At 42.5% G+C, this 12342-nt stretch overlaps 1 protein-coding gene across 1 annotated transcript in view; it reads right to left on the bottom strand.

The window, feature by feature from the left end:
• MYO3B (myosin IIIB) overlaps positions 1-11040 on the bottom strand; it is a 510258-nt gene extending 499218 nt beyond the window's left edge. Inside the window, exons 1-3 of the mRNA XM_077151780.1 lie at positions 10994-11040; positions 8868-9051; positions 7748-7882 (exon numbers count right to left, since the gene is read on the bottom strand). Of these exons, the coding sequence (XP_077007895.1) occupies positions 7748-7882; positions 8868-9051; positions 10994-11040 (366 nt within the window). The remainder of the gene's footprint in view (positions 1-7747; positions 7883-8867; positions 9052-10993) is intronic.
• Between the last annotated feature and the right edge of the window lie 1302 nt (positions 11041-12342).

Below are 12342 nucleotides of genomic sequence, written 5' to 3'. Positions count from 1 at the left end.
CATTTCTAATTATGAACATCTGCAACAATTTAATAAAAATTGAGCACATGTTTTTATTTGATGTGTGTGGCATTCCACATGATATACATGGCCAATACCTTGCACACATATCAGCAGTCCAGATAATCTGGCACTGAACCTGCCCATGTTTTTACCATTTAAATTGTTCATAAGTGACAACCAGTTGCTAAAAATCTAACTTAGGTAGGATCCCAGAAGTAATGAAATGTGCTGAGGGCTATGATAGTTCCATGAGTTTGGGACTATATTAGGTGACTTTGGAATTCACTCTCTGCCAATTTTGGGTTTAACTCCAACTCAACACCCATGGCTCTGTTGACCCTAATGTTCAGTAACACGGTAATATGTTCCAAAGGATTTCACATTCTTTTGATTCCAACTGTTTCACATTACCCTGAAAGGACAAGCAACATTCAATGTTCAACCTAATACCCTCTTGAGTGGTGAATACATTTTCAGATCCACAATTCATAGAAAAGACTTAAAATTCAGGCTTTCAAGAGGCATAAAATAATTTTAGATTTTCTATATCAAGGAACAAAAATTGGAGGATTGGCCAGAGTCCTGGAAGAAAAAGGAAGAACCCAGGACATGGCATAAGGGAAGTTTTCACTTCACAGGAAGAAGAAACACCCTTCTGGGGCTGGGAGTGTGAAGCTTGGAGAGATTGAGAAGACAAGAATAGACAAGATTAGAGCGGGCATTCTGCTTCTGGGGAGTCTGTGTAAGGGGTAATGATAATAGAAGCTTTAGTTTCTTATGACCCTCTTCCTATCTGGAAATCTGAAGAGAGACCTCCTCACAGGGAGCCTTATGCCAACAAGGGGGTGCCCATGTTGAGTGGAAATGGTAGGATGGCATGGTTAAGTGGACCAAGCCTAAGATTACAATAACACTTCCCTACAGCCCATTCAGGAGATTCAAAGCTTTCTTTATGCTCCATTTGGGGAAGGAAAGAGGCTAACATTTGAGTGGGAAGGACACATCAAATGAGGAATGCATGAATGGAGAGAGTGCCAGAGACCAGAGACATTAGGAGGTACCAAAGGCTGACAGTACAGTTTCATCATCACCAAAACTTGGTGGGTTACCCTGCCCTCACTATTATGACTTTCCATAAGCAGCTGCTTGTGTCTAGATCTGGAGCCAGTTAAGGAGAAAGGAAGGAGAAGAGGGAGAGATGAGAGAAGAGTTCCTAAAACACTAAAAACTTTCCCCCCAAACAACTGATTTTGAACTGGGCTATGAGAATGGAATATGAACCCTAGAATTGACCCTTTCCTAGGGAAGTCACTGAATTGGACTAAGTTTTACTGATTGGGTTAAAATCAGTTGTCTCCATCTAGGCAGGTAAGGGGCTCAAGAACAAAGTTGGATTTGGTTATTGAAAAGCAAGTTTGTTCTCAGTAGTGTGTGGCCGTACAATTTATGGCCCACTATTCAATCATGATGCAGTCCCTGCCCACAAAAAGTTCATAGACCAGAGGGGGAGACAAACACATAAAAAGAGTATGGAAGGTGGGAGTAGGGGCATGCCCAAGGTAGTGCGGTGGCGCGGCAGATGGAAGGGCAAACTCTGCTGGAGGTAGGGAGGAGGGCCAGTCTGGGAAAACTTCCTGGAGGACATAACATTTACAGTCTGTTAGAAGGACAAATATACAAGAAGGGCACAACATTCCTGGAGAAGAAATATCATGTGCAAAGGAAGGAAGCATGAACAAATGAAGTATGTGTGTGTGTGTGTGTGTGTGTGTGAGAGAGAGAGAGAGAGAGAGAGAGAGAGAATTCTAAAAATTCTGCTCCTAATGGAACAAATGGTGTCAACATCTCAGGACAGGGAGATCAAGAAGGAAGGTGGAGTACAGTTATGCCCTGCTAAAGAATTTGAGCTTTATTACCATACAGTATATATGTTTATTACTATACAGTATATATGTTATAATGCCATGATATATCATTACATAGGAACATTGAGCCATTGAGAGGTTTTAAGCATGAGGTCTGTATGTTCAAATTTGCATTCTAGAGACTCAGGCAGCAGGTTGTAAACTGGACAAGAGGACGACACCAGGAGCTGAGGAATCTGTTGCAAGGCTCTTGAAAGTAACTAAGACAACAGGGTCAGGAAGCCAAGAGTCATGAAGATGGAGAGGAGGGGATGAATTTATAAGGCTTTTATAACATAGAATTGACAGGGATTTTTGAGCAACTGGATATGGAAGGTGAAAAGACAGAATTTTGGGATAGCATGAAAACAAGGGAACTATCAATAAAGTCCTTTGTTTCTCTAAAGCAAAAGCAGTGATGGGTATGGAAGACACTAGAGCATCTTCACCAGAATCTCTCTTCAGTCTGGGTCCTATCACAGAGGCTTTATTGAATTGCAAGTGCACTATTAAAATTCTACTAAGAGAAAATTTAAATACACTCCTGGACTATGATTCAAGCTAACCCATCCCTGGAATTTTTCCCTAGAACCTCATTTTATTCTCTCTCCTGCCCTTTTTTAAGTGGGGCCATTTTTGCAGCAGGGACCTATTCAGCAATATTGTATATAGGTAGCTAACTTATAAACTTTCTTCATAACTCTAAAGCCTCTGCAGTGAATAAGAGCAGCCATTTTTGTCAGCAGGATCAAAGCTCAGCTGTGGATTTAAAAACAACAAAGGGATCTTACTCAGCCTGTGCCTTTTGTTCCCTTAATGTCAGAGTGTAAGAGCTGTCTGCCTTTCTGTGATTCACAGAAACGTATAATTAAACTGCTCTGGGCACCTTTAGAGGAAGCTGTCCTGTGAAGTTGATAAGCCCACCAGCAAGGTTTTAAAGGGCAGCCCGTGGGTTATAGAGAAAGGACGTGGGCACTTAGATATAAAAAAAGAAAGCAAGTACACACTGACAATTATCTAACCAGAGTAAATGTTCAGTGAAATGGGCTGAACACATTAAAGCATGACAAGGAATTATATTTAAATGCATCAAATTAAATAATCCCCTTAGAGTTGAAAGAAGGCAACCAAGCCTCCCGCCCCACCCCGAGGGTTGGCACATGCAGCCCTTCCTTCCCGCCCACTCTGTCAGCAATCAAATTCAAACACAGAGGTGTGTCTCCATCCCTACTGTTCCTCCCTACATCCTCAGCATTCAGGAAATGTGGCAGCTGGATGCATCTAGAATTTAATGATCACTTCACTTCAAACCAAGAAAAATAGATCATTTACATTCCACATCCATTTTCCAAAACATCATTGAATATTGATTCAATCACAGTATGTGCATTTGCTAAGATGGCCATAATTTCAAGCAATAAAATGTTCTTTGCTCAGTAAGTCATCAAGTTTCCTCCACGTTATTTCAGAATAGCCAGTGCAAAACAATCCCCAGACCTTTATTTTCCTCTAAGCTCCAATTTTCAAGGATATTCTGTATCAGCATGTTGATTCAACCTAGTCTGTTTGCAGAATTTGGGGGAATTTCTTTTTAGCGTCCCTTTTGCTCAGCGGACTTTTTCTTTCAAGGGTGTTGTGTTCTACAAAAAGCATAAAGCTCAAGTATAGTCACCATTACTCTAGAAGATCCCTTAGGAAGCACCATGTTGAACACTGTCTACCTCTCTGTAAGTCCAGAACACCATATTTTTCCTACAGTGTTGGGAATGATTGTGTTTATTTATTTATCTTTGGGTGCATGGTCTGGGAATCAAACCCGGGCCTCCTGCATGGAAAGCGAGCATTCTACCACTGAACCACCCATGCACCCTGTGTTTATTTTATAAAGTACCAGAGAAGTCACTGGCTTGCACCTGGAAGAATGAAAAATATGTCATTTAAAACCCTAGGGTTAGAGTGGTGAGGTTCTCAGACCATGAGAAACAAGTGGGAACCAAAACTCCATCTTCCATCTCACCCTCCAAACTCATTGAGGAGAACAGAAGACAGGATTTCTCCCACTGTCCAGCTTAACTCTCTCCCTTTACCGAGCACATTATAGCACGTGTATATAGGATGCAACTCTGCTATATTTCCATTCTTCCCACACTTTCCACTCCCAGGCATTCTGTGCCTTCATCCTGACCCATGGCGCGCCAGCAACACTCATTCTAGAACCTGCCAGAACCTGCCGTCTGAGTCGGGGCTCCACACTCCGGTGCCTGCTGACCCATCTGTGGCCAGTCAGAACTTACAGTCCCAAGTTTCAGTCCATCACATTCCAGCTAAGACACTGCTATGTCAATCTTATCAATTTAATTCATGCCAAAGTAACAGTGGGTGAAAATGGCTTAATGTATGACACTTCCAGTCATATTTGGGTCTAGACAGGACTTGAACTCTTAAATAAGAAGAAAAACTGGACCGAGATTTTTTTCCTTTGGCACTGCCTGTGTACGATTAAGTTCTAAATTATGCCTAGAGCTTTGGGAGGAAAAAAAAAAAGATGAAAAAAAACTAACTAAACTGGTTAAATAATATAAGGAAATTTTTTTCTGTTACTTTATAGCTTCATATACTATATGAGCCAAATGCTGAACATTTGATTCATTCTGAAATTAATAGTTAAAACCTGCCAAAGGTTTTACATTGAAAAGAATAAAAAGAAAATGTAGTTCATGCCTTAGCATGCAGTAGGTCTTTTTCTGAATATTGTGCTTTTCTTAACAGTATAATTTCTTGTTATATTTAATTTAGGAGAAAAATAATAGAACATATAGTTTTTTTAATTTAATGTTTCATTCAATTTTTCTAAAACATCATTGTGTATGAGTGTTTTCTCTCCATATCTTTTTGATACAGTAGGTGCCTATCATGAAAGAGAGTTTTTGCTGCTTTCTCCTAACAATTAGTAATGAATTTTAGAAATGACATTTTTATTTGCTTTCATTTTCAAAGTTGTGGTGATTTAAGGGGATTATTAATAACATTTTTCTATCCCCTAGAATCATTTTCTGGAATAGCCTCTCACTGGGCCTTTCATCCCATTCGTCAAGGAAAGAGTAAAGGCAACATAAATTTAATCTCAATATAGTGGATGAGAAGAACAATATTAAGCACATCATAATTTTATTGTGTATATCTCTTAAAGCATTCACAAAATGAAAAAAAAAAGTTTTAAAAAAAGGGGCGGGGGTGCAACAATGGATCAGGGACAGAATTCTTGCCTGCTGTGTCAGAGACCAGGATTTGATTTCCACAGCCTGTCCGTGCAAAAAAAAAAAGTAAAATATGTACAGTGGGCAGGCAGCTGTGTAGACACACATGGTCCTCCAGTGCTCTGTGTGTCTGCAACCAGGAAGTGCTGCTGATTCCAGTGTTCCAAGAATTGGACCGATAGCATCACAAATAGTATCACACGCAGCAGTAGCACATCATGATATTAAAGTGCTGAAGCATGGTCTCCCCTCCAGTTCTGCCACACAAATAGTTATGTGACTAGATCCATTAATTCCCCTCTCTGAGCCTCGGTTTCTCAACAAAACACTAAGGGGACTGAGCCAAAAAAATGTTGCAGTTCCTTTCAGCCCTGAGTCCCCGCATTCCTGTATTTCTATAAGACAACTGGAGGTGCCAGCCATGCCCTGACCACAGAGCATCCCAGACTCCTATAATGGCTTAGACTGACCATTATGAGAAAGAAAAGACTGAGGCCATCCAGTTTCCATACCACCCACTTTGGCATAGGCCAAAACAACATGCAAAAGTCATAAATGTCCTCATATTATCTTACTGAGGTATGAATAATTCAGTGTTTCAGGGCAGCCTTATTATCTGCCCATAATCACCCTGAATAGGCAATGTACAGCTGGCAAGGGAGGATGTGCACAAGACCCAGTTCATAGTTCTAGGTGACTTCTCATCTTTCAAGGTTATGTGCAGCCCTTTCTGGTCGCCTTGGCCGTGTCTTGGGGGCTGGCGTTCAGTCACTCCTCTCTTGAGCAGCCCAAGTACCTGGGAGGCTGCATCAGAGGGAAGTTCTCTTTTCAGGTCCTAGAAAATTTGCAGGAGTTCCAGTTCACTGTTTCTGAATGCAAAGCCATTTTAAGTCAGGGGAAAATAATGAGAAGAAACAAAAATTTTTTTGCTTCCATTATTACATGACAATGAGGTTTAAAACATGGAGATCTTACAGAGCTGATGAAGAATGTAATCAGAGACTCCAGAAATGGAAAGCTTTTAATTTCCCAAGCAAAGCAGTATTTCAAAAATTAATACTTTTCTAAGGATTCATTTGCAGGATAAAATCCATACCTTTTTTGGGAATGAGGGCAGAAGAGGAGTAGAAGATTAAAACCCAAAAGATGATAACATGAGAATGTGTTAGGTTACTTAACCAGCCAACCAAACGGACAAAGATGAGTCCTGATAGTCCAAATCCCTTACATATTTATATGCTAAGGAAGACAACTGATGTGACAGGAATGTTCAAACTGGTTCCCCTGCACATTATCCCATTTGAATATAACAAATTAAATCCCCTTGTGCAGTTGCCACAGCAGCTAATACATATTCTCTCATGCTCAGGCCCTCTCAGAACCAGGCACCAGATTCGGATGAGAGGCACTAGACGGTTAAGTGAGGGCTGGCCTCCTTTGTGGTGTTGCTCTCTTAAGGCTTCCGTGTGTGTCCATGCCTCCTGGATCACAGATGCAACCTCCTGTAGGTCCTTCTGGCTTGTCCTGGAGTGTTTTTTCCCTGAGCTCTGTGTCTCAGTGAGCGCTCTTAAAGGGCTCCAGTAAAGATGAAGAGCCACCTTGAATGGGTGGAATCACATCTCCATAGCAACAACCTAATCAAAATGTCCCACCCAGCAATAGGCCTGCCTGCACAAGACTGGATTAAAAGAACTATAGGCCTTTCTAGGGTACATAACAGTTTCAAGCCAGCATAGTGGGGAAACCTCTCTTTTGCCCCAGATGTGTTCACATTCATTCCCACTGAAAAGGGGGGAAAAATGCAGGACTGTGGCAGATACAGTGGTGCTCCCTTCAGTTTTCTTCTTCAGAGCCATGTTGCTGGGAATATCGGCTGCTCCCAGCACACAGCTCCCAGCTAGACCCATCACTAGGAACTGCCCTCAGCTAAGGAAACTCCCACCCAAAGCCATGGCCCCTCGCAGGGGTAGCACACAGCCAATGATCACCTGATTGCAGAGACGCAACTCAAGATGACTCAGAAATAGCTTGTCAGCGCTACAGTTCACCAGGCGATTAGCTGAGGCCCTGTAACAACAACCACCTTATTGCGCAGCATTCCCTTATCCAATACTGCCTTCCTCACTTCCTTCCAGGTCTGTCTCCTGAGTGGACGCCCCAATAAACCTTTCACTCACAACTCTCAGAGCCAGTTTGTAGGGAACCCAATGTAAGGCAAGGATTAATGAACCGGAATGGGGTTAATCCAAACTTGGCGAGCCATGTAAACTTTGCGTTAACAATTATGGAAGATGAGTTGCAATGAATTTCAGATGTTTTAAATGAAAGGCTCCCACCATGGGGAAGAAAAGAAACTTTTTTTTCAGTTGCATTCCTACGTTCATTCCATATTAGAAGAAAAGCAGAAACGTGAACATTTTCAGCACCCAGCATGAGAACTCCACCTCTAATAAGGTACCCTGTGACACTCAGAAGGGGCAGACTCCTCCACTGTGAGCCTTAAAACACCATTTAGACAACAAAGTGTCTTCTTGCCCCTGGTGCTCTATCTGCGTGGATGGTTCCCCGGCTGGCACCTCTTACCTCCAGGACCAGCCACAGTTGTCCTCCCCCACATTGGTCCGCTTTGTAAAACATTCCATAAAACTTCACGACGTTGGGATGATTAGGAAGAAATTGCAAAATGTTGTACTCTGCCTCAATTTCTTCATCCATATCCTAAACAGAGTAAAAATTGCATGACGGTTTAAGTCTACTGTTTAAGGAAGGGAGTAAACAAGACATCATAGTCAAGTAACCACTGAATAAAGCTTACTCTGTATTTCTAATGTCATCAATACTATATTTTGGAAATAGATAACAATGAACAAACATTCAAATCCCAATTATAATCTCTATTATATATTTTTTTCTTTAACAATACAATCTTCAATATATTTTTCTATCTCAAAACATCTGCATTAAATTAATAGAGACAGAAAGTAAATTAGAGGATACCAGAGGCTGAGGGGAGAGGCAACAGGGAGTTTTTGCTTAATGGGCACAGAGTTTCTGCTTTGGATGATGGAAAGGTTTTATATTTGAATGATAGTGATGGTAGAACATTGAAAAAGGAATTAATGCCATTAAATTATAGGCTTAATAGTGGTTAAAATAGCAACTGTTATGTTATATACATATATGTTTATATACACACACCCATATATATATGTGGTCACAGTAAAAAATAATGTAATGGTGAAAAAAGTCTATGTTTTCAAAGTAGTTAAGGAGAATTAGTTCTAAAGGATCTAACACAGGATAGGACACTAATAATCTTATTGTGCAGAACAACATACAGCATTATAACATCATGTTTAGTGCTCTGAATTAAGTTCTCAGCCCCAAATGGTCAAATATTACAAATCTATGTCACTCTGTGACCTCTCAGCCTCTCTATGAACTAGGTGAGTGAATTCATCACTCTTTCCAAGAGAATAGCTTTTGAAGAGACCCAAGGTCTGAAACAAAAAAAGTTATCAGACAAGAAACAAAAATCAAGGAAAGCTTCAAGTGGAGGCTCTTCTATAAAGCTGAGTCAACCAGTCATGACCTCTTTTGAGATTTCGTGGTAGGTTTCATGAAAATTATGCAGGAAAAGAAGTTGAAATCTCAGTGTACATGAAGCACCATTTGATGGTTGCAAGTTGCCAGCATTACTTACACTGATCAGATCCAGAATTTTGACTGCGGCCAGGCTCCCATCTCTCTTATTGGTGACCTTGTAGACCTTGCCATAGGTGCCCTTACCAATGGTCTCTATGATTTCCCAGGTATCTGTGGGATCCGGAAGCGATTCAAGTCCAAGCATCATGGGGTTGTATGGAAACAACCCATACAGATGTTTCCTAGGGGGGCAGAAAAGTTTGTTGTGGGCAACAGATCTCAAATTGGGGGCAATGGGCTTCCAAAAGAAGAACAGTTTTATTTCTTACCTAGCAACCATGGGGTACTTTTTATTTTCCCCTGTCTACGTGATGAAAATATAACTGGAAGCCTCCTTAAGGGAATGGGTTTAGAAGGTAGAGTACAAGAGTAAAGTGACTCTGAAACACTGAAAAATAAGATTCTAAAAGTGGAGATTTTGTACAACCTGCAGGAATGAGTAAAGGGACAAAAAGGATGTTCTGGCCATGACCAGATAGTAGCCATACTTGGCTGATGAGTGGTGGCAGTGGCTGCTGCCACCAGGCGGCAGTTGGAGGCCTTGGTCTAAGATCTTTACCCCGGGTTATTATGTCCATGACCAGGGCTCCCTGATGGCCATTGGAAACCAGTCCCCAACCTCTATGTGCGAAGTCTGGGCTGCTAAGGTATCTACCAGGCATAAGACAATGCACAGCACCCATTGCTGCTTAGGGTTGGAGCCTGCAACGATTGACCAAGCACAGGCCCTGTCCATGTAGCAGCAGCCTGGTGTCAGATCACACTGAGGGGTTAGCCAAGAGCAGCACTCACTTCGCCTTAGTGGTACTGTAATAAAGACACAACCCTATGGAGTTAAAGTACAACAACAAGCTTGGCAGGCAAACAAAGTTGCCCAAGACTGATCCCATGAAAGAGCCCCTTTAAGTTCATTGCTCCCCAGGCTGAATAAGAAGTCTGAGGCCTTGTCTCCTGTTAAACCCGAGGAGGGAACATCAGGCTCCAACAGTATAAGCTGTGGCATCCAGTTCCCCACAAAGCAGCTTATGTCCACCCAGTGTGAGCACTTTTGCCTCCTGCTGGCAGAGTGGAGTTCTGGTTCTAATTATCAGCTAGACTGTATTCTGCCAAGGCACAGCGTTTGACCCTACCCTTTCTGATGGGGGCATTTCAAAACTATTGAAAACCATTACCAAAAAAGTCCAAATTGCCACGGCATTGACACCGAATAGGGAACCTACTTTCCAGAATACACCTGGCAGGCACCCCATGCTCTAAGGGTGTCTGCAAGCAGCACCTTGGGAGCCCAGGCAAGGCCCACCCTGAGCTGAAGCACTGACCCCCTGAAAGGCCAATTTGCTAAACAAATCCAGCTTTTCACCTGCCGCTTTCAAGATGTTAGTGAGTTCCAACCTTTCTTCCTGGCCAGGGTTTCACAACATCAATCTTTCTTCCTGAGTGCTTCACAATTTTCACCATAGCTGTACATCAGCTGTGCCAATAGTTAATACTTTTTAATTATTTGCTTTTTTGCTTACATGTGTGTATTTTAAAGGAACTTTATATCACCACCCTATGGCAAAATTAACGGCAAAAAGATGACTATGTGAAAAACTATATATTCACATCCAGGCAGATACTGCTGCTTGCTAGGCCCCAGCCTAAAGTTGCTCTCTTTCCTACAAAGAGCGATCATCAGGTGATGGAGAGGAGGTAAAAATAGCACAAACTTTCCCCTACATGCCAGGAGAGAATTAGCAATTAGCTCTGTCACCATGTGATTCACTCTTCTTTATTGCTAGGTCCCCAAAACCATATCCTCAAGTGATATCTAAATTATTTTTTTGGTCAAAAAACCTTTCATTAGATTAAATCTTATTTTATCATTGGAGAGAATGTCTTGAGAACACCATTTTAAGCTTTGTTTCTACAAGAACAGAGAGCAGGAGAGCTGGGGGCGGGGCTGGGGAGAGCATTGGACGGAAGAATCGGACCGGCAGCCTCTCCAATTACCAGTGTGGCGCCTGCTTCCCCATCAGCAGGGACAGCTGCTTGTGGGCTCAGCACCTGTGCTAGCCCACAGCCTGAACCGCCTGGCATAATCCCAGCTCTGGCCCAACCAGCCCTGAGGCCTGGGCTAGTTACCCATCTCTCTGTCTCTCTCCGTGCCTCAGTTTCTTCATCTGCACCATGGGGCTGCTACTGCTGGGGGTGGTACTTCCTACTTGGCAGTGTTGTCATGCAGACTGTGAGATGGCATCAGGGGAGCAGAGGGAGCGTTCAGTGAGTGCAAACCCTATCCCAAAAGCACTGCACCGAGGTCCACTTCAGAATGGGCCAGGCTTCGACAGTCAGGCCCCTGCTTTGTTTGATGTCATTTTTAACCCTAAACCAAGTAAGAACTAAATTAGTTTGACCGTAATCAGTTATTAGTTTCAGAGTATGGCTGGAATTTGGTGTGTGCATATATAAAAGCATAGAATGAGGCAGCAGGAGGGGACTTTAGGGGGCACTGAATCAACTGGTTTTCTAATGATTTTTGGCCATAAAAGCCTTTTTTTAAATTAAATACTGATGTATAGCCTTGGAATACTGATGTATAGCCTGAAAGAAGTGGCGCGGCCCTGATTGAGGTGGGCTGGGGAAACAAGCATGTGGTCTGTGCCCCTGAGGGGAGTCTGATAAGGTGAGCAACCATCCTGAAAATTCCCACCTCCTGGGACACTCCTCAGTCCTGGGCCAACCTGGACAGTTCATCACCCTAGACCCTGGAGCCTTCCAAGGATGCTAAGCCTCCACAGAATATTATTAGAAAAACACTCATCCAGCTCTGCCTGCTCACCACTTCATCCCTTATTTTGCAGATGAAGAAATTAAACCCCACATTGGAGATGGCTGTTTAGGAGCAGTGCTGGAAAGCAAATCCAGACCTCTCGAGCCCAATCCTAGAACCTTTGTTTCTCAGAATAGAATGAAAGGAGTCAACTGGTATCAGTGGATTCTCCCTGACTAATTCTGCAAATATTGAAAATTTCTGTGAGGAAAATATCTCTGAGCAGATGGAGGCCAATCCCCACCTAAAAGCCTTCCCTTCCTTGGACTTAATGGAGAGCAATCTCTGCTCCCCTACGAGGAGAACCCACCCAGAAGGAAGCATCTGCAGTCAATGCCAGTGATAGATGAGCGGAAGGTAGACCAATCAGATTTTGCTGAAAGCCCAGCATGTACTCTCTGAGCATCCACAGAAAAGGTTAAATAAAAGCACAACAAAAGTGTGTGCTGTTCCCAGGCTTGCCAGTCTTCTGTCTTTAAAATCAATGTTCATCTCTATAAACTCTGACCATTGATTAAACGACCAGCTCAGACAGTGGCCACTTATACAGCTCTGTCAACATGTTGATAGTTTGGTCTGGGAAGACAACTGGAGCAACCTTACTGATAGCCACATACCCTCTCCTGTACTCTTAGGATAAACTGCATTTCTCCCTGTGTCT

This window comes from Tamandua tetradactyla, chromosome 3 (assembly GCF_023851605.1).
Source record: "Tamandua tetradactyla isolate mTamTet1 chromosome 3, mTamTet1.pri, whole genome shotgun sequence".
Classification (NCBI taxonomy): domain Eukaryota; kingdom Metazoa; phylum Chordata; class Mammalia; order Pilosa; family Myrmecophagidae; genus Tamandua; species Tamandua tetradactyla.
This window is presented reverse-complemented; position numbering and strand designations above follow the sequence as displayed.